The 26,864-nt window shown below is 50.0% G+C and overlaps 2 protein-coding genes across 2 annotated transcripts; one reads left to right on the top strand and one right to left on the bottom strand.

Moving 5' to 3' along the window:
- Positions 1-5,769: 5,769 nt before the first annotated feature.
- On the bottom strand, positions 5,770-9,058 carry ATP5PD (ATP synthase peripheral stalk subunit d). Its single transcript, XM_074607403.1, has 6 exons — positions 8,923-9,058; positions 8,253-8,381; positions 7,465-7,561; positions 6,515-6,586; positions 6,108-6,170; positions 5,770-5,973 (listed from the first exon to the last, which is right to left on the bottom strand). Exons 2-6 carry the CDS (start codon positions 8,372-8,374, stop codon positions 5,842-5,844), a joined length of 486 nt encoding a protein of 161 aa, XP_074463504.1. The 5' UTR covers positions 8,375-8,381; positions 8,923-9,058; the 3' UTR covers positions 5,770-5,841.
- Positions 9,059-9,080: 22 nt separating this feature from the next.
- Positions 9,081-19,705, top strand: KCTD2 (potassium channel tetramerization domain containing 2). Its single transcript, XM_074607402.1, has 6 exons — positions 9,081-9,432; positions 10,978-11,086; positions 11,757-11,848; positions 12,543-12,638; positions 15,485-15,610; positions 16,203-19,705. The coding sequence occupies exons 1-6, from the start codon at positions 9,136-9,138 to the stop codon at positions 16,230-16,232; spliced, it is 750 nt and encodes a 249-aa protein (XP_074463503.1). The 5' UTR covers positions 9,081-9,135; the 3' UTR covers positions 16,233-19,705.
- The last annotated feature ends 7,159 nt before the right edge of the window (positions 19,706-26,864 follow it).

Raw genomic sequence — 26,864 nt, 5'->3', positions numbered from 1 at the left:
TCTAATGCTTGGGAAAACGGCACTTTGAGAAGACTCCAGTGTCTGAATCGGTGAAAACACCTACTTTACAGCCACAATTGCCGCAATCACAGCAGAAAAACTAGGTGGCGATGGAGAAGAGGGCGGCTGAGGGAAAGAGATGGAGAAGTAGGAACCAAAGTCTCTGAGCCTTTCATCGTAACTGCGAGGACTTGGCGAAGAACCTTGAGATCAGCAAGGAGGCAGAAACAGAAAATGCGCAAAAAGCTCAGTGCTTTGGGAAATGAGGATGCACAAACGCCCGCAGCCCGGGCTGCTGAGGAGCAGGAGCAGGCCCGAAGGCGAGCAGCGTCTCCTCCGCTCCCCTGGCCCCCCTCGCCTCGCACAAGCAGTAATTCCTATTCCATTTTAGTGGGGTTGCAGCAGACTCTCAGCCCTGTTAAATGCGACAAGATTTGTTTCTGAGTGGCTCTGGCTCCTTGCCTTTTCTTTGTGGAGACAGGCCCTTTCTTTTACTCTCCCTCAAATTGTTGGATTTTTTTTTTTTAATGACCTTATTTTTCCCTTTACCACAACTAAAGGCTGCTCCCAGGAGCCAGCTGAGTGCATCAAACCATTAGCAAATTCTTCCTTCCAATGCAAATAAATACATAAAAAGTCTAGCTTCTGTTTACAAAATATCCATCCCACATTAATAAATATCAAATCAACTTCTGCATAACAAATGACGTGTCCTGGAACTGTTCATAAGACACACGGTACCATTTGCCTCCTTGGTTGGAAGCAGGAGACAATGCAGCGAGCGTTTATAGCCATCCTCACCTTTGCTCTGGGGACAGGTAAGTCCAAGAGGAATAGAAGAGCTTTGAGGAATTCTGTTCTCATCCATCCGAGAAGGGATTCGCCTGCGTCAAGGGTGTTTTTCGTATCCACCGCTCCATACGCTTTCTCTTTTGGTACATCTCTCTCTCGCGGGTTGAGATCCACCTTTTCTAATTCCGGTGGATTACATTTTCTAGCAGGGGCTGCTCCGAGGTACGTCTGCACCTACTACGATGTTGTCGAATACCTGAACGTCTCCTCTCACAGCAAGCTGCACGCACACATACTGCCCAAGAAGAACCTGAAGGAGCCTCTGGAAGTGAAGATGGATTTTATGCTGGTGGCCATTCTCTCTGTGGTAAGGACCCAAAACCCCTGTCGAGTCCTTATAACAGAAAACTGTTACGGTTAGATGGGGGTCTGAGTCTTCTGCCAGGCAGGGCTGGGCCAGCAAGGCCGCGGGGGTGAGAACCAGCCCCTTCCACTTCTTCAGCTTTCTGCTGTTTGAAAGCATTTTTGGAAGATCTGGAGAATTTTCTCCCACCTACTTCCAGGAAAAAAGTTCAGAGGCAGGTTCAGACAAACAGCCCACTTTATAGCGGGCTCTAAAAACACCCCTGCGCAGCGCCGGAGCTCAGCAACGCACATTGGCAGGGCGCTGGCATGTAAATGTTGACAATAATCTATTTTTTTTTTAAACCATTGGACCGTATGCTCCCACTTTTCAGCCGTAGGACCGAGATCCGTGAGCTCTCCTCCTGAGTTTCTGCAACCTCTGCCGTCCACTGCGAGAGCCACAGGGCAGAGCTGCTGGGCTCTGCATTGGACGGACCTCAGAAAATCAGCTAAATACCTTCCCTTTTTTCTCTCTCCAGATTGAAAAGCTCCAGACGGTCACTTTTTACTTCGTGTTGAGCCTGGTAGGTCCCTCGAGAGCGTTTCTCTCCTGTGATGCCCAGCACGATGGCTGGGACCGAGCCTGGCATTCATTTCTCTCCCGCAACTTCTTTCCCCAGGAGTGGAAAAACACTTTTGCAACCTGGGACCCGCAGGATTTCTGTAACATTTCCAAAATCATTCTGCCCACGAGCACGTATTGGTCTCCCCCCATCTTCATTTTAGAGCGGTAGGTTCCCCTTTCATTCTTATCCACTGGCTTAAGAGAAGTACGATGGATGCAAACTGTTGGTGGTGTTGTGGGAAATGGAATAAACTCCTGCAGTTAAAAGCCATTCCCATGAGCTCCCTGTGACCAAGAACTTCATAATTTAGATTAATGGCGACCACAGCTTATCCAAAGCACTTTGTGGCTCTGTAATGCTGAAACATCTCCAGAAACGTCCCACCTGGGCTGTAGTGAAAGCTGAGGGAGCGGCAGAGACCAGCGATGTCGTGGGATGAAATGACCCTCAGCAGCTTGTTGTCAGATGCAGGACAGATCCCCGTGGGTCTGACAGAGCGACAGGCACCACCGCCGGCTCTTGGGCTGGGGGGGGCGGAGGGGGAGGCAGCTCTGTGCCACGGTGGAGCCAGCAACAAGCCCCTGCCCCAGCCGGGGGTGGGAAGCAGCGGGGAGAGAGGCAGGAGTTCCCTTAGGAGGTGCAGAGCTACTACAAACCTTAGTCCAGAGGCACCCACCAGCCCTTCTTCAAGCCCCAGGTTTCCTCTCCTCCCTGCTACATCCCCAGGGTGGGTGACGGCGCAGGGTCCCCCCCCCCCGAGGACACTCACAGCCCAGGCTGTTGTGGGGCTGAGGAGCACCACAGCGCCTGGGAGCTCGGTCGCTCTCCGCTTTTGCTTCCCCCAGAGTGAACGGACAAAACTCGAACTTGGATTATATGATGGTCACACACAACGGCAGCTTCAACTCCACCCAGCCCTTCCAGGTGACCTTAACGTGCAGCTTGATGATCCTCAAGTTTCCCTTTGACACCCAGACGTGCAACTTGAGCATAGCTTCGTTCCTCTACCCAGGTACAGCGGCAGGCTGAGTTTTACCACAGCTGGGCTAAACTTGCAGGAGGAGGAATAGATGAGATGGACCCTTGGCTAACTCCCGGGCTCCCTTAGCTGCACCACACGCTCACGCTGGATTAGCGGGGTTGAGGTCACATAACGTCAGGGAAAATGCACTAAAACACTGTCGTTCTGTTTTGGCACGTTTCCCAGCAACATCTCTGGAAGCATCTGGATGTTCTGTGGCGAGTCCCCCCCTGGGGACTGTCCTCTACAAGCCAAGAGACTTGGAGGCTTCCTGCAACAAGGCTACTTGTTCACGTACAATTTTGCGGGACTGATCTTTAGGCATACCTGAAGGCCATAGAAACGAGAGGAAATTAAGGGCAGTTTCAGGGATATAAACTGCAGTCAGAGTTCATCCCAACAGGAAGGGTTGAAAAATAATCAGAGATGACACAAAACCCCCCAGCTCCCATCCACAAAGGACAACTGTCCTAATTCACCGGAGGTTTCCTCTCTGATCCACATTCCCGGAGGTCCAGCCCAGTCCCTTCACCTGACCCCCTTTTAATTTCTCCCTAACGGGCTAAGAAACCCCAGCAGCGTGGGAAACATTGCGTTTCCCCACCTGCACGCACCCTTGGTTGGGAGGGAAAAGGAGAGGAAATAACTGACCTCTAATAAATACCTGAATTCTCCAACTTCCCTCCTCCTCTGCCTCCTGCCCAAGCAGTAAGTGACCTTGTCATGAAGACGAGACGGTCACCAGCTGAGATGATGAAGGACAGCCAGAGTTACTTCCTAACTGATGGAGAGTGGAAGTTCACCAACCTGAGCATCACTGAATACATGGAACAGCTGGATCATGAACAATTTTCCGTGGTCACCTACACGGTACGGCAGTATTTTCGTATTATATTGCACCGATTTGCCACCACAAAAAAAAAAAAAAGTATGAAACATGATAATTTTCTACATCGGGGGACAAGCATTTGCCCAAAGCAGTAACTTATCTTCTGCTCACCTGAATTTTGTCCATCTTCTTCAACAGATTTCCATTGAGAGACGACCCACTCTGTACATTTTGAACCTGATCCTCCCAACGTGCGCCCTGTACCTGCTGGATATGGCTGTGTTGTTTGGACCCAGCTCTCTCGAGGAGAAAGTCAGTTTCCAGATTGCCATCATCCTCGGCAGCTCCATGTTAGCCGTGATTCTCAACAACATCCTCCCAACTTCCTCCAACAAACCACCCGTAATAGGTACCATGTTTATTGAATAAAAACTAACTGATTTTTTACACAGGTACCAACCCTAAGGAAGGGCTTTGTGTGTTTTGGCACATGTTCCTGAAATCAGGAAGAGCCGGGCTTTATCAGCTTGCTGGAGTTAGAAATTTCCCCCCTTCCCCACCCAGCAACCGAACGCAGACGGGATTACATTCAAGAAAACGATGACGATCATCAAGGACTTGCTTTGTTTTGGTATTGTTTGCAGTGGTTTTCTTCTTGGGCACCTTCCTGCTCATGATCATGGCTGTGTTGGACACCTTCTTCCTGTTGCACCAGCAGCACAAATCCCTGCGCTTAGACAAGGCTCTCAGAAGCTTCCATCCAGGTAAAGCCACCCAAAATCTCTTAAACAACGTCGGGTTACCTGCACTTTGCTGCTGGTTCCTTGGAGCGAGGGTGGGTTTCCTCAGGGCAACCAGTGCCCCAGGCAGGATCCGTCACCCACTGCCCCCGCTACACCAACACATGCTATTTGCTGTTGGCAGAGGTGCGCGCCGAGCTGGCGGTGACAGCCGTGAACAACCAGGGCATGAAACACCTCGCCAAGGAGGGCACCCAGCTGCTGAACCTGCCCAGGAAGGGCCAGGAGAAGGGGCAGCCGGCCAAGCTCCGTTGGCAACCGCAGGACCCATTTCTGCCAGTGCTGGAGAAGGTGCTTCTCTACAGTCACTTCTTCCTCTCCTTGTTTTTTTTTGCTATTATTTCTATAAAATGGAGCAGCTAGAGACCAGCTCTGCACAGTGCTCATTCTGTTGTTCTCCACTGTATCACTTCTGACCCCTCCACTCTTGATTTTTTTTCCTGCTTGATTCATAGAGCTGCAGTTCTTTTGGTTGTCTAAATAAAATAAAATTAAAAACCCAAACCCAGAGGGCATGGGATCTGCATGCTTACTGCCTTGTACTTTAGCTCATCAGAACTACGTATGTTCTTAAAGCTAGCGAAGTATTTGAATAAAACAGTTGTGGAATTGGGGGATGATACCTTCATTCCATCCGTCAGGAATTCTTATCACAAACACGACCATCAGAAACAGGAGTTAAGGCCCTTCTCCTATGGAGGTGTTTCGATTCTGAGGAAAGGTGTTTTAAGAATTCCACCTCAGATAATTAAATAAAACGACGCAAGTCTGAAGCGTTTGTACTATTGTTTCTGTGAGTTTCAGTGAGATCTACATCATTCAAAAACCCAGGAAACACAGAACAGGATCACCGGGATTAGCGGGCTGATACTTGGGATGTTTTTAAAAAAAATAAAAAATAACTTAAAAAAAAAAAAAATGTATCTCAACGCATCTACTCAACACTTCAACTCCTTTTGCAACTGGCTGCACCTAAACCATCACAACCATCCTAGAAAACAGCCCTAGAGCTCTGCCTGTAGAACCAGAGACACCTCCCACTGCATCGCAGCTCAACCACTAAACACACTCCAGCATCTCAGGCGGCTTTATTCGCTCAGCTCCGGAGCGACCATCTGCCTGCAAAGGCAGAACTACGTTCCCTGCACCACCTGGTTACAGACATGAACAGAGTTTATTTGCATAGATGCAAACAGGACTCAGTCTGATCAACGGGTCTAGCTGCGATCTTGGTCCTTCCTACAAGAACAAGCTCACCAGTAGAAAAGACAAAAATCGAGGAAAAGTGAGCTGTTTGCAAGTCAGTGTATTGTTCCACGTGCCTCAAAACCTCTTGTCTAAGATCTCAGCCACAGACAGGAGGGAAAGTACTTTATTTAAGAGATCATAGAGTCTGACAGTCATTAGACAAACCGCTTTCAGAGAAGTTTACAGATCAGCAATCGGTTTGTGGGGCCAGAACGGATATTTCTCCTTGTCCAGTTTGGTTTCAGGGAAGGCTTCGTGCAAGTCTTCAAATGTCATCTGTTCGAAGGGAATCATGCTTTTGAGCTTCTGAAGCTTGAAGGGAGAGCAGAGACAAACACGTTACAAGACACTTGTCAGCAAGAAAGAGCAAAGCACACGCAAGTAAGAACAAGGTGTGAGCCAGGCTGGGTTAAAGAGAATATTCACTAAGCAAAGTCCAGACTTACTTGTTGCTCATACTGGGCAATACGAGCTTTGGAAGCCTGCACATATTCAGCAGTGCTCTTTGCCTGCAGGGAAGCAGAGGATATGGTGAATACGGTTACGATAAAGATGGTGACCTAGAGTAAACCCGCAACCCCACGCCTTAAGTTGGCATTAACATTCATCATCATTACACTAGATAAGTGGGCAGAATCTTGATCAAATCCCAAATAATCAAACCCTTCCACGTGCAGTGATCCTCTTGCTTAGACAAAAGCCAGAGATGTGTGTGAAGACCAGAGCCAGGCTCTAGCTCAGGCTGCCCAGCCTGTGCAGATGCAGGTGCAGAACATCCCTTCCCTCTCACCCCTCCCCATCCTCACAGAAGTCAGAGACAACCCCGGCATTAGGGAACAGGTTACACACTTACAGCTTCCTGCTCCTGGGCATCAATTTTGGCAGTTTGTGTGTCCACTGGCTCAGGAACCTTTAGTGCACTGAACTGTAAATCGAAAGAGAAAATTGTTTATACTGTTTGTTTGATTGAAATAATCCTTCACACCAACATCATTTTCCCTAGCAGCAGGGAAGCATTCCTTCCTTTCTTCCTAGGATATGCTCGCAACCATGTTAAGTTCACAAGCTTTCTGAAACTGATCACTGTGTCCTTCACGAGCAGCTCTGCTCACCTCCGAGCTTAAAGCAATCTATTCTGCACTGCACACCACCACCAGGACGTGTAATACCACACACATTCATCCCAGCTCTGTAAAGAGCAAAGCACAGCTCTGCAAGGAGGCAAGCCAGTCTAGTATCAAAGACTTATCATATCACAGACTTATTTCCCCAAAGACAAAGTCCCCAGACCCATCTGAGGTCAGCGGGTCCTCCCAGCCTTGGGAGGCCAATTTCCATAGTGACAGTGACACCACGTGTCCTTCAGCAAAAGCCCCGCTCACGCTTTTCATTTCCTGCTTAAAAAGAGGATGGCAACCCCTGCAGGCATCCGCTAACTTTACAGGTTTCACAGTGCGCAGAGCCACACCCACCGCCGCCGCCTTCCATTCAGGGAGTTAGAGAAATACTTCAAACGTTTGCTTCAGCAGAACTACTCGAGAGTTCGCTCCTGCAGCCAAAATAATTTATCAAGTTTTCTTTCACCAACTTTCTCACCATACAGTGCCACAGGTTTCCTCCTGAATGATGGCACTGAAGTGACCTCCTCGAGGTCAGCGACACCAATCTGCATGATGCAACGCTGGGGCATCTGCTAGTCAAAACCAGCCTTCTCTGTCAACTCTGGTGTTTTCTTCTCACACCAAAGACATTCCCCATTTAAACCTCCAAGAAAAGTAATACCCAGCCCGCAAAGATACTGACCTTCTTCTGGAACTCATCCACCATGCCAGCTTTAGCAACAGCAGCCTTGTAGTGAGCCCAGTCGATGGTCGGGGGTTTCTCTGGCAGGGCAGCCAAGCTAAAGAAACAGAGCACAGCAGTCACGGCCAGCGCTAGAAGTAACCCTGCGCTATCACTTGCGCTCTGCCACAGTTACTTTCCAGAGTGTCAGCAGACCCTGCTAAGTCTAGTTTAAATATCTTCAGGTCCATCATTAACAAGCAGCAACGAACCATTTCTGCAAATCCCTCTGCCCTTGAAATAGCCCTCGCTATACAGACAAGAAGAGTGCAGCCTGCAGCCCTGCTCCACTTCAAACTCCTATACAGCATCTCCGGGTGCAGCCCTGTAGGAAAGGATTAGGCTGTTTTCACAATACTGAGCTAGAGGCAAGCAGCAACGTTAGCTGTAATAGCCAACAACGTTTGCATCAAGCAGCAGTTGCTGAAGCACTTGAGAAGGCTCATGAATTTGTGCAGCATTTAACAGAATAACAAAGCTTGCAAAACGTTTTGAATGTGCCAAAGCAAACTGCTTCCACAGAACAGCTTTTTTACATTGCAGCTATTGTTTTACTATGGGGAAGATTAAGTAAAGGCGATTTGCCTATAAAAGCCACCGACTATCTTGAAGGTGACCTGCCTTAACGCCTCTCAGGACATTGCTGCGGGCCCACAGTTACCGGCACTGCCTCAAGCTGACACCGCAAAAGTTGAAGGTTCAGCTGAGGGACCGAACCGACCCCAAGCAGGAGCGGGGCAGACACTCACCGGGCCGACAGCGCGTCGCTGCGGGTCTTCAGGGCGTTGAACATGGCCTTCTGGTTGGGGGGCACCCTCTCGGAGAAGGCCACCCAGTCAATGGCCTTGATGGCAGCTCTGCGGCCCGCCATGCTTCCCCTGCGGCCAGGAGAGAGGACACCAGGTGGGTGGGCAGGGAGCAGCAACGACACACCGGGACACAGCGGGGAGGGGAAAGGACGCACCGGGACACGGGGCTGGGGGGGCGGGTAGGGGGTGGGAACGAACGGGACACCGGGGGGACAGGAACGGACGACGCACCAGGACACCGGGGGGGGGAAGGACAGACACAAACGACACGCACCGGGAACACGACACACACGGGACGCGGGGGGGGTGGACGGGACAACGACGGCGCGACACCGGGAAGGGGCAGACACCGGGAGGGAGGGAGAACACAGGGGTACAGGGGTGCACCGGAACACCGGGACACAGGGGGGCACCGGGGATACCGCTCCTCAGCTCAGCCCAACCCCGCCGCAGCCTCACGCCCCCACCCAGGCCCGCCCCGGCCTGCTCCCTCCTACTCAGCCCCAGGAATCCTGGATCCCCCTCCCGGGTCTTCCGGCCAGTCCCCGTCCCCAAGACCCCCCTCCCGGCCCCCCTGTCCCCACGGCAGCCGCGCCGCCCCCGCTCTCACCTTCACTGACCGCCACCGCCGTCCCCGAGAGCAGACGCGAGCAGCGCCGGAAGTCCCGCCCCCTCCGCCCAATCAGAGCGAGCCCCCGCCGGAGAGCGTCATTCTCCCCCTTCCCGGTGACGGACGCCGGTGCCCCGGAAGCGCATCGCGGGCCGGAAGCGGCGGAGGAGCAGGAGCGGTGATGGCGGCGCGGGGGCGCTGAGCGGCATCGCTATGGCCGAGCTGGCGGCAGCGGCGGAGGGGCCGCCGCGGGGCCGCACGCCCAGCCCGGGCCCCGGGGGGGCGCCGGGGCCACCCAGCCCCCGCGCGGCCGGAGCGGCGGCGGGCTCCGGCGGGGCCCTGTCTCCGCCCGCCGCGGCCCGGCCGCCCGCCGCCTCCTCCTCCAAGTGGGTCCGCCTGAACGTGGGCGGCACGTACTTCGTGAGCACCCGGCAGACGCTGTGCCGGGAGCCCAAGTCCTTCCTGTGCCGCCTCTGCTGCCAGGACGGGCCCGAGCTCGGCTCCGACAAGGTGAGGCCGCGGCAGGGGCCGGCCCCCACCCCACCCCGGGAACGGCGAGGCCCCGGGCCCGGGCGGCGACCGCCCCTCCTTGAGCCGCCTTAGCCACCCACGGCAGCCGGTGTCACCGGGGGCAGCGGCCCGACTTGCAGTACGGGGACAGTGACAGTCCCGGCTGCCGGTGTCCCCACGGCCAGCACCCCCGACCCTGCTGTACGGGGACGGTGACAGCCCCAGCTGCCGGTGTCCCCACGGCCAGCACCCCCACGCACTGCTCTGTGGCCCCCAGAGCCCCTGACCCTGTGGCGTGGATGGGCAAATCTCCACGGCAGCTCCACTCCCGCGGTACCCAGGGACACATACTGCTCTGACACACACCATCTCCTCGTCCCTCATGTCCCGTTACACGGCCACAGCTTTGGCCACATCCCAGAGAACGGGGCTTAGAGTCCCCTTGTGCCTGCAGGCACCGATGCCCTCCACCTCCCGTGGTGACATGACTCCCCTCAAGGAGCAAACCAGCACCTTCCCACAGCGGTTACAGCAGAGGGGGATCTAGAACAAAACTTTCCGAGAAACAGGAATTTTAATGATTTCTCACCCCGAGCACGTACTATTTTTTTTAATATATTTCACTTTGCTGTCATTAAAGATCACAGCGCACGTTCCTTACACGGGTGGATAGTTTTGAAGTCATTGCAGTTTATCGTAAGGATTTTGCAAACGGTTATTTTTGTAATTGCACGTTTTCTGTGGGTCTGCTGCACAGGATTTTATTAATATTTTGTGGGTAGGTCAGACGGAGAATTAGTCAGGTCTCTTGCCACTCTGTTCAGAGCTTAATCAAAAGATAAATCCTGGTTGTTATCAAAACAGCAGTCACTGGCATCAGTGAGTAGAGATAACATTTCAGAATGTTTTTTCAGTTTTTTATTGCTTTAGAGCAGATTGATTGGCAAGATGAATGTTGGTTTAACGTGATTTGAGGGACTGATACAAAAGACTTAATCAGAAATGCCTTTGCTTGTGAATTGGTGGTTATTTGATTGCAATAGTTACTGTATTGCTAGAGACATGGCTGGTGCATTGCAACATGCGTTTTCAGTGGTAGAAAGAAGAAAAAAAAAAAAGAGCTTCTTAAACTTTTATATGCTGTTAGCTAGAACTAGAGATCCAGTTTTCCTCCAGAGTCTTAGCAAAACTAGCCTGCAAAACAAATTTAGACAGAACACAGCTGCCAGCTTTTGGGTTTTGTTCTTGCAGTGAAGAAAAACTACTAAGCCCTGCTTTTCTCTCCAGGTATATAAACTGTGTTTGTCGAAGTGCTTCATTTGAAGCATCTGCCAGCATTATTGAGCTGCAGAATTTGTAGCTGAGTTCAGGTATTGAAAAAAAAAAAAATGTTGGTTTAAACGTGGAGTCATTAGTACATCTTTCACATTCACATGAATTCAGGTTCTCAAAGAGAAACTGTTCAATTTATTGTTTTCTACTGAAATAATTTTTTTGCTGGTACCAATTAACCATCCCCACTTCATTCCTGTACTCGCTCAACAGGATGAGACAGGGGCGTATCTCATCGATAGAGACCCCACATATTTTGGTCCAATACTGAACTACCTCCGACACGGGAAGCTCATCATAAACAAGGAGCTTGCAGAAGAAGGTGAGAGAAAATGACAGGGCGAGAGCTTCAGATGCTGTTTTATAGCAGTATCCGCGAACCGTCACCAGAACCTTGCCTGGGTGCACAGGGTTCCTGACGCAGCGATGTGTCAGGGTGTGAGAAGCTGTGTTTCCCAGTAGTGCTGTTAGTTAGTACCATTAGTTTTTCAGAAGGATGCTCATTAATGTGGATTAAATCATTAGATTCTCTATCTTCTTGAAAGCAGAAGCCTTCAGCTTATAACACAACCCATCGCTGTTCTGCTTAGCTCAAAGGCTTCTGTTAGCAGAGCAGAATACCTATTAGCGCATCTCTCCCCCCACAGACAGCAGTTCTCTGCACGCAGGCAGCTTTGGTGACTTCCCCTAATGGGGCTGCCTGAACAAAATAGAGATTGTACTGTGAGGTTTCTGATAATCCCAGGGAAAGGGGAATAATCTTTCTTAAAGATCCTCTAAGTCACAAAAGCAGATGACAACTAGTTGGTCATTTTCTTCCAGCCGGAGAGCATGAGATTGATGGCACAGTCTATTCAGCATTCAGGGATTTTTCTCACGTCTGGGCTAGATTTGGAGGCAGGAGCAGGCGTTGTGTCTGTGTAGCAGAATCATCTTCGTTCTACCCTGTACGCAGTAACACAATTTCTTTCTACTTTTGGTTCCTTTCCTAGGGGTACTGGAAGAAGCCGAGTTTTACAATATTGCATCTCTTGTGCGGCTGGTGAAGGAGCGGATACGGGATAACGAGAACAGAACCTCTCAAGTAATGCCCAGGAACATTTGCATTATGAAATTGGTCATTTTCTGTAGTGCAGTAGAAGGACACGTGTGGCCATAGACACCTCTAGTAGCAGTTCTTTGGTTTAGTAGTCACCTATAACAGGGAATAATGCTTTTAGATAGATCCAAGGCACAGCTAGGAAAGAGTATCCATTATGGTTTTATAAGCAGACCACTGAGTCATCTTGTTCCACTGCAGGGAAAGACAATAAGCAGTCGAACAAGAGGTGCCAGAAGCAAAGACGGGTAGTTATAAAGCAAAACGTACTGCTTTGGTGTGTAAAGAATAGTTCAAACTCTTCCTTCTCTAAACCATTTTCTTCCCTTTATATCTGTCTCTCTGTGACAATTTTTCCCATTGCTGCTCAGCTGATATGAACACAGCCAGTAGATTCAATTTCAGATTCAAAAAGCAGTAAATTGCATTGAAAGCCAAAGAAGTTTTGCTTTCACTGGCCCTTAGACATGTAGAAGGCTTTGAAGAGAAGTGTGCCAACCGTACGTACCTGTTTTAGAATCAGTGGGATGGTCAGAGGGGTGGAACCTCAGAAAGCCTGTGCGGCTCAGACTTCCTCAAATAACAAAGCAACAGAGCAAGAGAGGGTTATTAATTTCCTAGCTTGATACTAGTATAGCCGTTACTAAACTCACATTTATTTTTATTCTGTGTGCTTCAGGGACCTGTGAAGCATGTGTACAGAGTCCTGCAGTGCCAAGAGGAAGAGCTCACGCAGATGGTGTCCACTATGTCCGACGGGTGGAAATTCGAACAGGTACCATTACCAAAGAATGGCAGAATCCCTTTGAAAGCTGCATATGGAATAAGCAGCGTTTGCTATGGAATTGCGCTTCACGCTGCTCCTCTCTTCCGAGTAAGCAGTCTGAACTGAGCAGCAGCCCACTTATGCAAGATAACTGGCAGAAAGGGAAAGGCAGAATTCACTCCAACTGCAAAGAGAGATTTCATTTTCTCTCAGGACTCCTTGTATCCTTGTCAAATCCCAGAGCAATTCTTCCCTTCTCCTGCATTTCATCACATACACCATACAACAGTTTTATCCAGGAAAATTAATAGAGCCATGAAAAAAAACACAACGCGACTTTTCTGGAAGCTCAAAGCCACAACTCCTGCATTTGCTAAAGAGGTGCTGAGTGACATGAGAAATATAGTTCCTGCAGATGCCTTTATGATGCAGCCTGGTTCAGGGGTGCGTGTCATTGAAGTTGCATATGGCATTAGTTCCAGATTTGGTTCTGGAATCAAGTATGGTCCTCTTGTTTAGGAGGATGGAGAACTGGAAACCAGCTGGCCTGCATGTTAATGCTATATTAAGAAACTGCAGAACAGGCTCTGTGGATTACAGCCCCGCTGTCTTCCCAGTTAGTCCAGCTTCAGTACAAGTGGATGTTGTAGGAAATGTGCTGACACGAAGTGAGGCACAGGATTAGCAACAGCACACTGCATCACTTGTTCATATATATATCTGCTCTGTAATGCCTGAAAATTCCTATTGCGTAGTGGAGAGGCAGGCAAAAACTCTGGCCCCTGTGAGCTGGTAGTGAAACCTTGTGACTAAGAGCCACAAGCTGCTTTATGGAAATGCAGTTCTCCAACGCCCAGGTTTGATTGTTCAAAAATTTACTTATGTTGCCTTTCACACATGCACGTACACATCCCAAAAACCAAACGGCTGTAGGCAGTGCCCGACACAGGAATCTGCACTCTTTCCTCTTCCCTAGTCCTGCTTTGCACAAACCACCGAGATCCCAGCCAGCCTCCTTCTTCCTGTACGCTGCAAGCGCCAGGAAAACTTCCTGCACATCCCACTCCGACAGGCTCCCACCATCGGGAGCTGTTCCTGCCCTCCCCTGGTACTTGCATTTGGCTCAAACACCCCCAAGGGTAGTGAGGACAGACAGATACGCCACTTTGGTCAGGGCTAGACTTTACACAGCAGTACAGCCTCTCCCCAGCTGTAAATGCTCCAGATTGGGTCACAGAGCAGGAACATGGCGGTGGTGCAGCGCAGGGTATGTCCCATGCTGAAACACGCCCTGCTGGGAGGCGCATTACAGCTGCAGCCTATTGCCAAGGTCTTTCCCCAGATGTGCAACCCAGCATGGCTTCTGCCCTCGCCAAAGTCACACCGCTTGGTGTGCTGAGACATGTTAGGAAAGATGGTAACAGATCTGCACACTGGGGACAAAGAGAGCCTATTGCTAAATCTCACCCTGGATGCCAGCGATTGACAGAGCAGACGACACTCCCCTCGTGCTCTTTGGATCCAGTCACTTCATAATATCAAAAAGACCGGTTTGGAAACCTGCAGCAAAGGCAGGAGTGGTAAAAGCTGTTGCAGCCTTATTGTCTGTCAGGCTTTGGTTCCCAGAGGAGCGCGTGGCCTGTCAGGTTCTCTGCCTTGTACCGTTCAGTCCTGCTTAAATTAAGGATGGAATAGAAATTTGCTATTTTAAACAGAAATCCGTTCTCCTGTCCACCTGCAGTTCAGTAGTCTGTAAAGCTACCATCTTTATCAAAAGATACTTTGTGTTTGTTGAGTAAATAGTGGTATTGAAATATCCAAGAGCTTAAACAGTCAAGACAGGGAGAAGGGAAGCAAAAGAAAAAAATATTATGATTTTTTTTTTTTTTTTTTTTTTTTAATCCTGTGTCTATCTTTTGCTCTCAGCACAAACATCAAAACCTATTTAGAACAGTACTGGAGGTCAGTCAGTACGACAGCCCCCCAAGTCATCCTGCAGCTGCACTGTAACCATATAGATAGTAACCTGTCTAGGAAGACTGTTGACTGCATCTGTCTCTTATAAATATGGAGCGCGCTCTTCTAAAATCCATTAGGACATGGAAGTTAGGGCGCACGCTGCATGTTAAAGTTTCCTAGATATACGCAGTTGATAAGATTCACATTGCTTTCTTCCAATTACTTAGATTTATTATCTGGAAAGCAGAACTGAGTTGTAAATGACAAATTAGCCCTGCACTCCAGGATGTCCTTTTAATGTAATAACGATAAATGAGACAGATGGGATTTCTTGGATCCAGTCCAGACTCCTCATCACAACAGTAATAGAATATAATCCTATTTATACAGATATCAAACTCCATCTTGACAGCATCTACATAAAGAATGGTGCCAGTTTGCCACACGTGCCCTTCTTATCCAACATCTGTCTATAGTGAAGAATTGCCTTTCCAGTTTTTACACATCAAAGTCAAAAGGCAAATTGAGACCTGAGTTCAGTGTGGTCTGGGCCAGGAAGCCTACCTGCCTGCCCTGTGTCTGACATTATACATCACAAAATCTGTCCTGTGTTTTCCTTTTTTTGCCCTCAGTAATTGGAAAATGTTCTGTTGTGTTCAGCATTACGGTTTCAGGCTGGAATTTCTTCCTGGGCTCCAGGTGCCACTAGAGGGCTCTGGAGCTCGGCATGTCCCTTACAGAGACACAGGAAAGCCTGTGACAGGGGAGGCCACGGGGGGGACACTTCAGGTCCAGAAGAGGTCTCACTGGACGGTCCTACCTGACAAAGCAATTGGAGGAATAAAGCAGAAGTCAAGACTTATTGGTAGTTACCTCGGCTGTCTCCTGTTGTGCAGCTAATCAGCATTGGATCTTCCTATAACTATGGAAACGAAGACCAGGCCGAATTCCTCTGTGTGGTGTCCAGGGAGCTGAACAATTCTACCAATGGCATCGTCAAGGAGCCCAGCGAGAAGGCAAAGGTAAGGCATCTGCTCAGACGTACTGACTTAAATTCTCCTTTGCAAAGAAAAAGCCCTTCTTACACTAGCTGATCCAAAATTTGCAGTAGCGGTTCTGTGTACCAGCTTTCCTATTCCCTCCTGTATGCATGATCTTCCCTCGGAAGATTTCATGTTTTACTATAGGACAAGAGTTAAAGCTCTTTGTATATTTCAAATTAAGACAAAAAAAATAAGTGGAAAGAGAGAGACTTGAAAAAGGAGGACAGCATAGGAGGACCTTTGAGATTGGTCACATTTTGTGGTTGAGGGATGCTGCAGCAAGAGACAAGGGGTTTTTTTTCTTCTTTCAATCCACTCTTCCCCCCCCCCCCCCAGGATAGCAACAAAAGGCGACATTCTTAACTCCTGGCAGACAGCTAAGCAGGATTTCTAGAGAAGGGGCTCAGTCGGCTTTAAGCAGCCTGTCATTTGTTTTGGTAGCATAAAAGCCAGCCAGCTACTCCCAGATTAGTCCATCTTTCCTTTCTCCACAAAAGACAAAGACTCTGAACGTGAACTTTTGCATCTAAACTTGTCCAAGGTATTTATAGAAGCTCTTATTCTTTTTCAGATTCTTCAAGAGCGAGGATCCCGGATGTAATTCAAGTGTCCACTCTGTTAAAACTCCCAGATGTCAAAAGGGCAGTGTAGCCGGGCAGAGCATCTCTCCGCAGTGCAACCTTGCCCTTGTACAGTAACCAAGCTAATGCAAAGCAAAGCCGAGCCTGTCCTGCCAATGGTGAATAATTCTGGTCGTAACCAAAGGCTTCCCTCTTACCCTGGAAACCAAGGAAGGAAAAGACTCTTCCAGTTGGATAGTCCTTTCCACAAGTATTTGTTTTACTTTCTCGGCCAGCGCTGTATTGAATTTTTCCAACAATGGCTGGGCCGGATTCCCAGTCGGAGCCTTTGTGAAGGTTGCTCAGGTCCACAGGCCCTTGTAATCAGTCCCACCTTCCCCAGGCTGGCGTAGGTGGAAAGATCTGGATTTGAGCTCTGCCATTTCTTGCACCCAGGTCTGCCACCAGAAAAGTGCAGGGACCTTGCAACGCTCCCCCTCCTGATTAGCCAGCACCCCCCCCCCAGATCAGAAGAACAGGGCTTTAAAAGGAGGAACAAAACAACCACTCGTAAAAAAAACCCACGCAGACTTTTCCATTCTTGCTTTGTATTTGTTCCTTGTTGAATTCCTAAGAGCTGAGTTTAGATATTAAGGGGAGGGGAGTTGTGTGTACATCTAACACGGGTCTCGCTGTTAACACTATTACATACGGGCTCCTGGCTTTTTCCAAAGCCCATTACTTTGCATGCATAAACAGAGACCCGTGTTCACCCAGAATAGCGGTAGAGTGATAGTTCTGTCCTTTATGCTTCTCTGCTGAAGAAAAGCGGTGACATCTTCCCCTCCAATACCCTGCCACGGCCATATCTTAGCCTGGTGCAAAGTCACAAGGTTGGGGACTTGTTGCTGCCAAGTTCAGCTTTGCCTTGTTTGTCTCCAGCAGCGTGGGCTCTCGGTCTCCTTCCTTCTCGCCAAGGGAGGACTTCAGGCAGAATTTCTTTTGTACTGTAGCAAGCAGGTAGGTTTGTTTTAACCCATGAGATCCTTTGCGGAGGCTATTTACATGCCGTGATTTATCTGCAGCCCCCTCACGTCCCCACCTTTAAGAGATCATCTCAAATTACAGAGGGGCATCATGGAGTCAGGGTGGGGGGGTTTGGTGAAAAGTTGCCAAACTGTTGTAATGTTTCTTGTCCAAAGTGATGTGTCGACTTCTGTGACTTTTGTTTCTTTTTTTTTTTTTTTTTGGAATGCCTTGGATGGATGTGCAAAATGTTCGTTTGTGCCTCTCTTGAATTCTGATCTTAGCCAAACTGCAGTCACTGGTTCCCCTCTGTTACTCTGTGCCATCCCTAACCAGGGGCATGTCCCTCCTAGTCTGGTAAATGGAATTTCTTAGGAATTTGCTGCATGTTTTTCCCCTTTCATCCTGGCTTTGTTCTTTGTAGCCCAAGCGTCCAGGCACTTGGGTCTTTTTGAGTCAAGTCCCAAACTGACATTAAACGCAAAGCTTTGGAGATGCTGGAATTCACAGACATTGACAAGCTCAGAGCAGATGTTTCTCAATAAGGTATCAGAAAATTCCTCACCTGGACTGAGGAGTTGGGCTCCTTTCTGGAGGACTTCAGCTACCTGTGGTCTCCTTAAAGTTTTGACGTAGAATTAGGCAGGTTTCCCACTTGTTGCTGACGGGGCCTTGCAGCAGCAGAATGTTACCAACAGTCCAACAACCAGTTCAGCAAGCAAGACGTGCAGCAAAGACACCGAGCGACACCGCTGCACTGCCTCCTTTCACTCCTCCTGTACCTACTCTTGCCTGTCCTCTCCCATCCTGCTTTGCCAACGTACCTCCTCCGGTGGAGGCTTTGCCTCGTTCTCAAGAATGACTGGTTAATTATCTCTGCTAGTTTAATCCTGGTAACAACGGACTGTGCCAAATGTCTTTGAATTCACCTTGTGTCAGTTCCAGGCTGCTGAAATGCAGCTGGCTTGCCATCACGCTGAAGAACCCAGCTCTTCTTCTTCCCTCCATCTTCCCTCTTTATAACGTGGTGAGATGGTTATTGGTGTGATTAGACCGTACGCCTTGGCTGGGCCTAAATAACACTGTGATGTGTATAGATATCTCTCCTCTGTCAGTATCTTGTAGCCTCAGTCATTGTCCATCTGTGCTCACAGCTAAGAAATCAAGAAGCGCGTGTATGCAAGTTAGCAGCTTAAAAAGCCCTTTATCACTTAACTGTCATCTTTCCCTTCCTCAGAGGAGGGAATTTCTGGGAACTGGTCAAGAAATATCAAGCTAAAGGCAACAGGATCTGGTCGAGCTGCTTTTGTCACATCGATGCCAGCTGAGCACCTTGCTGTTCACACCACGGAGCTCAAAGCAACACTAGTTGCAAAGGGAGATTTCTCAGTCCAGTACAGCTCAAATAGATAAAAACAATACCTCGTTGCTTTTTTTTGTATCACCAAAAATGCCATACGTGGTGAAGCCCACCGGAGGATTGCCTGATGCACGTGTTACGCCATCGCTCTCCCCTCTGAGCCACAGTTGAGCGGAACAGCAGTTTAACTGATGTGCACAGGAACGACTATCGAAGTTGCATCTTGGCTTTCCCCCCTGCACTGCTCTCTGCGGCAAGGATGTGCCGGGGGATTGAAGACCCTTTGGGTTCGCTTGCAGGGTCTTTAAGTTCAACAGAACAAGTTTATGGTAGAAAACCAATCATTGGTACTAGACGCTCGAGTTCCTGGGCCGTATTTAGGACCAGGCATGCAGTCCATCCAGAGCAGGTACATTCCCAGTGGAGGATTTCTCCTTTCCTGACTGTGCTAGGTCACCTTTACCCTGAGACCAAGGCTGGTCCCAGCATTATGCACCAGTTGCATCCCTTCTGTGCTCAAGACAGGGCTTTTCCTTCCATTGCCTTTCACTCAGTCACAACTATTACCAAAACTAGCGCTGAATTAGGATGAAATTTGTCCCATTCACTCTAAAAAAAGGTAGCACGTTGTGGTGGGTAGGGTAGGTGAGCAGGGGTAGATCTACTGGATATCCAAGAGCACTTGTGCCTCTTGAGAAGGTTCACTATAAAGCATTAATCCTGGGAATGGAGAGTATGACACTTTGGGGTTTTTTTTTTAAACTTTCCCAGTGGCCTAAATTGTTCCATTATGGCAAGACTGGAAATAACTTCTTAAAGTGTCTTTGTTTCTGCACATTTTTAAAAAGAAGTCGATTTTTCTCAGGGGTGACTGAGTGGGCTGAGGCAAAGGGGGCATGGTTCTCTGCAGGGCGATGGGACGGAGCAGCTCCCCAGTCCTGCAGCTGGGCCGTGGGCTCCTCCCCTCGGGTTTGCCTGAAAACCCGGAGGTTTTGTACAGTTTGTCACGTGTCAGTGCCCTTTGCTACTGTTTCTCTTTGTTTATTAAATGTGTTTGAATAACAGTTGAGATGCTGTGATTAATTATTTTTTTTTTCAATAAAGGTTCTGAAATGGGTTTGAAAAGTTTGAGCAAGCCTGCTGCTTTCTCTGCATCCCTCAGCCACGTCACCACACAAGCACTGCATTATGGGGAAAGAAATGTCAAAATTGGGTACCTGCTTCTAGTGCCATTTATAACAATGATTTGCCAAAAGAAGAATATAATTAGAGTTTCGAGTCCTTCTGAGTTAGTATCAGAGAAAAAGGCAAACTGAAGCATGTTTCCAATTTTCTGTCATACAAAAGAATTTAAACTTTTACATTTATCCTCACCATTTCCACTGACAACCACAAGCAAGTAGGACATCAATACAAGCATTAAATGTGAGTAGCTAAGAAAGGGAAGAGGAATTTTGTCAGCTTTCGTTTGCTAAACCCTTATCTCTGGACCAGCACACATAGCAGAAAGGCCTGACCCGTTCAGGCCCCTTCCTCCACCACAAAAGCCCCGCGCTGAACATCAGCAGAAGCTTGCAAAGAGTTCGCCACTTCCCCCGCAAGACCAAAGACACAAGGTTCTTGCCACCAGCAAGGCAGAATCGGAGTGAACATGAGAAAAGTAAGCGGAGTTTCTTAAAGGTAGTTTCCCCCTGCGTTCTGAGCCTGCAGCTGACTGCTGGGCCAGAGACTGCCCTGGGCACGTGGCGTCAGCCCAGGAACCCTGGAGGGCGTTTTAAATACTTGCTCTTCTACCTCTGCCCTGAAAGCTGCCAGCCTTCCCTGGTTTTGTGTCTGTATCGGGAGCGGTGGATTAGCTGAGGTTTAGGTTCTTTCCTGTTTACAGAGCATCGCAACTCAGAAATGCTTGAGACACTGAGGTACCAGCAGATGGACCAGCAGCGGGGAGGCAAAGAGGCGAACCAGATACTCAAGCCTTGACGATGCTGAAAGTTGGCTAACATCGGCCATTCAGGCCCAACACAGGGGGGGAGGAGGAGGAGGAACAAAGATGTGAGTGAAGAATGGGAAAATTTGGCTTAATTTAGTCTTTTGACTACAAGTGGCATCTGCTCTGCAGGCTGCCCCACAGGCACGCTGCCTGCCTCCATCCACCGCCTCAAAGCAACGGAGCAGGCTGGCACATCCCCAAACCAGGGTCTAACAGCAATGCGGTGGAAGAGGAGGAGACTCTCCCCCCACGGAGCGGGCAGAAACCATGGCTGAGCCAAGTCACCACATAGCGTGGGTTGATTTAAGACGGTAAGTTTAAAATCTCCTTGACCCATCCCCGTATCTCCATGCCAGACCTGACTGCAGGTCTGGGCTGCCCGTGAACTTGCCCAAAGCAAAGCTGTGCTCAAGTGCCGGCAGCATCTTGGGCAGAGATGGAAACTGCAGGGCTGGCACTGCTGACGCCACATGCATATTCCTTCACGTTCACAAGGCAGGACTTGTCAGCAGAAATTCAAATTACACCTGGCATTTCAGGCCCGGAGCCATAACCTCTCCCTGCTCTGTCCCAGGACTGTCCTATAAGGCTGGAAAAGCCTTTGTTCTGGATCTTTACCCAGCTCCAGGTCTGCCAGGCAGGCGGTTCCTCTCACACAATGCTACATCACCATGCAGAATACACAAGAGTCACTCAGCGGTTTCTGCAGAAACCATGAGCTGGAGCTGCCAGGCCTCTGTGCCATCCAAGGCACTTAACTCCTTTGAAAAATCATTTCTTTACTTCTTGCTGCAGAAAACAGAGGTGATGCCCCAGCATTACCAAGCAGTAAGGGGTTGTGCAGGACGGGCAGCAACACTGAATGTGTTACCTTATCCAGAATAAAAATGGACCCTAAATAAAAGGTCCTGCTGTTGCCAGGGGCCAGGCCAAAGCCCAGCTCTCCCTGTTGCCAAAACCCAGGCTGCTCTTGATCCTGGCGCAGCAGGAAAAGGGAAAGAGGTGGAGGGTTTGCAGCAGAACTGGCCTCAGCAGAAGGTTAAGGTCCTGGCTCTTGGCTGGGTTTGTCAGAGCACCCCAGCCTGCCTCCAAACACCGATGCCCTGGAAGATGTGGGATGCTCAGTAGAGCCAACTCCCCAGGGATGAGCAGCTCCTGTGGGTGAGGGGCTCCATCCCTGGGGCTCTGTCACCACCACCACAGCAGGCGGACAGCAGCACAAACACACCCAAGGAAATTAATACCTGCCCATGGCAGGATTTGGTCCCTCCTACGCACCAGAGGCAGCTGGGGGAAATAAATTCTCCAGGTGGCTTTACCAGGTGCTTGGGAGGAAGGTGAATAACAAAACATCACTGAGATTTTCCGATAGCCACAGAGTAAAGCCAATAGGCAGCACACTCATCCGAGCTGTGGCAGAGCAACTTTAAAACCCCTTTATCGGCCTTTTCTGCATTGGAAAGAGCATAGAAGGAGCAATCCCACATCCCTCCTCAGGAACGAAAGGCTCAGGCTCCCGCCAGGGCTGAGCCCACCCTGGCTACCATGCTGTGTCAGGGGCCACCTGGCTCCCTGGGGCTGGGGCTCACCTTACCACAACACCACAAATCTCCCATTAGTCACCCCAGCCGGCAGCTCCGCTTGCCCCTGCCAGCTTTGCCTGGGGCACAATTAATTTGTTTTTCTACCCTGCCCGCTCATGTCTGTGGACAAAGAGGAAACTCGAATTGACATTAAAGATAGGAAAGGGTTTTAGCAACATCGAGGCGTCTATCAGCATCCGACTGCTTGGCCTGGGGCTCCAGCAAAAAGCAGCAGAAAACTGCTGCTGCATTTCTCCTCCCCGCACGTGTCGGGAAGGGTGAAACCCAGCGGCGCAGAGGTCTGGCCACAGCCATAAATGCATCTTGCACAACACGTACACTCTTCTGCTCCGCCTCAGGCTCTTGCTTAAAGATGAAGGTCAGTTCGTCACTTACCCACCCACCTTCACCCGGAACAAAGTAATCGAGCCAGATCTATTCGCAGTCAGAAAGCCTGCAGATATTTTCAACCCAGTTTACTAACTTGTTTGGGAAACAAGGACCTTAGTTGCGTCCTTCCACCTAGATCTGGTTTTGAGACAGTCACTGGAGGTTTAACCCAACTTTCATAGAGGCAAATAACCCCACACACCCTCTCCCTTCCAGGGCTGGAGGAACATGCTGGTTTCTCTGAACCACAGTAAAGAAGGAGCTGCAATCCCCTAGTAATTGCCTTCAGACTGTGGTGTAATAGATGAGCAAAGGCATCGATATTTGACCTTCTGGCGATATTTCCTATTAGAGGCCTTTATCCCTCCTAGGGGTTCCCCAGAGTTCAGCAGATGTGAGTCTGATACAAGTCCATCATCAGTCTGAAGTGCGAGGAGCTCTCAGGTCTCAAGGGTCTCAAACAGATCCTCAGCTGGTCTCTGCGTCACCAAGAAAATCCTTGGGAAAGGTGAGCACCTTCCACCAGTGATTTAGCTCAGGGCAGTCTGGGCAGCAGGTCCTTCAGCACAGCCAGGAAGACACGCACCAGTGATCTTGATGAATTCAAATGACAGTGGCTAAAAATGAGGAAAACTCTTTGGGCAACCAAGCAAAGAGCCAGGCCCTTAACCCTGGCACTGAGTTCAAGATGTTTCAGAAAAGCAGGCAGAATAGTCACTAAAGGGCTAGGAAATACCTAACAGCCATCTTCATCCTAATATTTCAGTGGGTTTTCATCTAAAATTTGAACGCAGAGAATCATATAAAAAATAAGAAGGGGATGGTCGTGCTTGCCACACCAAACAGGTTTTGCCCATGAAACAAAGGCTCAAGGCCACGTTTTGCTGTTTCCACACACCCCTGACAGCACAACCCCAAGGCGCACAGCGACTTGCGTTTTCCATCAGGATGAAAAGCTCCTGTCTTCCCTTTCCCAGGAATCACCCTGCTTAACATTGTGATCCCTCTGGATGTGGGCTGGAAGAGCCTAGGTGTCGGCACTAAGTTGTTGGATCTCCTTTCCTGCCCTGTTGTGACTTCTAGGCATCACCTGCACCTTCCTTGGAGCAACTCTGCTTGGACAACAGACCTGAGCAGGACCCGGCTTGGGGGCACAGAGCATCTGCTGACAGCAGCACAGCCAAAGCTGCTTCTCTTGGCTAGCTGGAGCCCAAAAACCTGCTGGCTTCCTAAAAACCCCGCTCCACAAGTTTCGACTGCACACCTTCAATCTCCCCCAACCTCTTCTCCACCCGCGCCAAGGATCCAGCAGGGAAGCACATCTTGATCCTTCCCCCACTAAGTCCCCTATTTCTCATTAATAAAAGACAAGGTAAGTGACAATTCAGAGTTTGATAGACAAGATCTGCTAGACAGAAAATCACCATCACCACTGCTCAGGGTCCCCAGATGTCAATCCATGGAAGAGATGGGCTGCAGCAGGCTTAGACTCTCACCCGCAGCAGCAACATGTCCCATTGTCCCCTCCCTGTGCCATGTCCTCATCTACTCGCTAGAGTTTTCACACAGCTAATGATAAGGTAACTCCATTTCTTCAAAAGTCCTGCTTTCCAAGGAACACACCACCCTCCTCACCTTCACAAATGCAGGAAATTGCTGGAATTAAAACACCAGCAGCTTCCAGATATCCTCAAAAACATCAGCCAGGTTCCTAGCAAAGGCCTCCATCCCTTTGGGTAGCCCTGTGCCAGCTTCGGTCCCCATCTCTGCCCACTCCCGGGGTGGCACAGGGCAACGTGGCAGCTCAGGGTGTCACACAGTGAAAGCCAGAGCCACCCCAAAGCCGCCACCACGTGAATTTACACAAGCACATCTTTCTCAGCCTCATCTCCGGAGCCATCCCTGTTGCCTCGGAGCAAGCCACCCTTCTTGGCACCAACCTGCCCACCTACTGCACAAAGCACAGGCTCCAGGAGAGCCACAGGCAGCCACCAGGGAGGACGGCGGTGGTCAGGAGTGCAAGGGCCAGCTTGCACATAAACCATTTGCAACCACCCACCAGCCAGAGAATTGCCACCAGGGTAAAGGGCAGGGACAAGCCACATCTTGCTGGATTCCTGCAAGCTGATGGGAGCTGTCAGTGCACGCTCTGGTGCCAGCTGCCTCCTCATCCCCCATTTCCCATCTCCATGCCAAGCAGCGTTATCCCCAGCACGGCTAATGGTCGCTAAACCCAGATCCAAAAGTGGGATTTCTCACCCGGTGTTACACTCACGTTGTCAGTGATTATCGAGCACCAGGCAGATCTGAAGTCAACCCAGGAGAGCAGAAAACAGCAGTGACAGAGCAAAGGCTGATCTCAGCGAGGAGCCGGGCTTAAATGCAGCTGGGGAACAAATAGGGTGGAGGGGGTGTGGGAAGAGGCCCAGATGAGGCTGGTCAGGCTAATTAAGACCTATTAGTGCAGGCAGGACCCTGATGCCCTTTGCAGGGGGAGGATGTGGGAGCGATGCTATGGGAACTGCTTGGGAAACTCATGATAAACCAGCACTTCCCCCATCCCTGGCACAATCCTGTTTTCTCAGCACTGGCAGAGCTGGTCCGCAGGGTTTTGCCAGGGCTGTTCAGATCCTGTCCCTGCCTCAGTCTCAGGCCAGGAATCTGTTTCCAGGTGCTTGGAGAGTTCGGTTTCTTCAAGGGAAGGATCAGAGCGGGAGTTTCCTTCAGGTGCTCCCACAGCCCTTGGGAGGAGCCTGCCGGAGCGGGCTGCGGACAGTGGGACCGAACCTGGGGCTGGAATAACTCCCTGCCCCAAACTGCTCTGCAGTCCCACAGCTGAAATGTCACTTAGTTTCTCTTGCTTTTAAAAAACACAGAAACAAACACATACATGTCCCCACTTCCTCTGAGAGATTCAGTGTCAGACGATTTGCTAAGCTGGATCTCTGGAACAAATTCGACTAGCCTTTCTCAAAAGCAATTTGCAAGCTCTGAGGCATTTGCACTTTGGTTTCCAGGCACACGGTCTGCCCCAAAACTGCTGCTGAGGCTCCTGAGCCCCAGGCATCTGCCTGTCTCTTAAGGGCTGCGAGTGACTGCTGACAAGTGACATCCCGCAGACAGAAGCCCGTAGCCAGGCTGCACCACTTGGGCCAAGGCTTTAACTGGAGCTAAGTCTGGATTCTCTTCTGTCAACGTACTGGGTGACCTTGGAAAAATCAGCTGGGCTATAATATAAGCTGGGAGAGGACAGCAAAGTAAACCAAGATCTCAGGATGAAAAGGTACTTAAAAAGTCACTTAGAAAGGTATTTACCAAGAGAAGTGCTTGGCTTTCCCACGCCCAACAGATACTGAGTGTCCCAAAAAGAACCAGTGTACCACCCTGCTTGGTTTACAGTAAACATCTCGCTTCCGTGCATGCTGTTTTACACTTTCATAAATGACACGTCCAGCACACACACTGAGCTGGGGCGGCAGGAGGATGCTGCTGCAGCACACAGCAGGGTGCAGACACTTAACGTACCATGAACAAGAAACTGTCTTCTCCATTTCCATCCCTGCTCCCAGGTTGCAGGTATCTTCTGGTCTCTGAACACCCTGCCCAGCCCCATCGCTGGGGGCAGCGGTTCTGTCCCCCACCCCCAGCCCACACTCCTGCCTTCCCCCCTGGACCCTGCTGCTGGGTCTCCCTCCTGAGCAGCTGCAGGGGAGAACTGGGCCGCTCTTCTCGCCACGGAGGTACCCACCAGCTGCAAGCTCTTACTGTGCACGATATATAGATACCATCATCATTTGCAGGCTAAATATAAACGTCTTCCTAGGAGGTGAGCTACGTGAATGTCCTTGTGTTTCTCAGCATAAAGGGCTGCCTGCCCTTGCAGGGAACAGCCAGCAACCCTCATCCCAGCGGCTGCTTGTCCCCCAGCAGAGCTGAGGGAAACTGAGGCATGGAAGAAGGCAGGAGAATCACTGTGGGAGCACTCCTGGTCTGCTGCCATAAACAACAACTACCGGGGCTGCTCCACCACAGCCAGGGGAATCCAAGAAGGCTTGGATACTGGTGTCGTGGGGGGTCACTGAAAGAAGAAGAAACATTCAGACTTGAACAAGAGAAAATTAGCCCATCAGAGAATAGAATGACTGGCAGAGAGTGGCCAGAAAAGAGGGCTGAAACTGGCAGCGCACTCCCTCTTGTCCTCTCCAGGGCACCCATCCATCCCCAGGGCTGGTAGAGGGAAGGACCTTTGCACCAGTTCATCCACTCCCAACAGAAGCGCACTGTTTGCTGTAGCCACCCAGGTGTGGCTATGGCTGTGAACCTC

Source organism: Larus michahellis, chromosome 14 (genome assembly GCF_964199755.1).
Source record: "Larus michahellis chromosome 14, bLarMic1.1, whole genome shotgun sequence".
In the NCBI taxonomy this organism is placed as follows: domain Eukaryota; kingdom Metazoa; phylum Chordata; class Aves; order Charadriiformes; family Laridae; genus Larus; species Larus michahellis.
The sequence above is the reverse complement of the archived record's forward strand: the minus strand, read 5'-3'. Positions and strand labels throughout refer to the sequence as shown.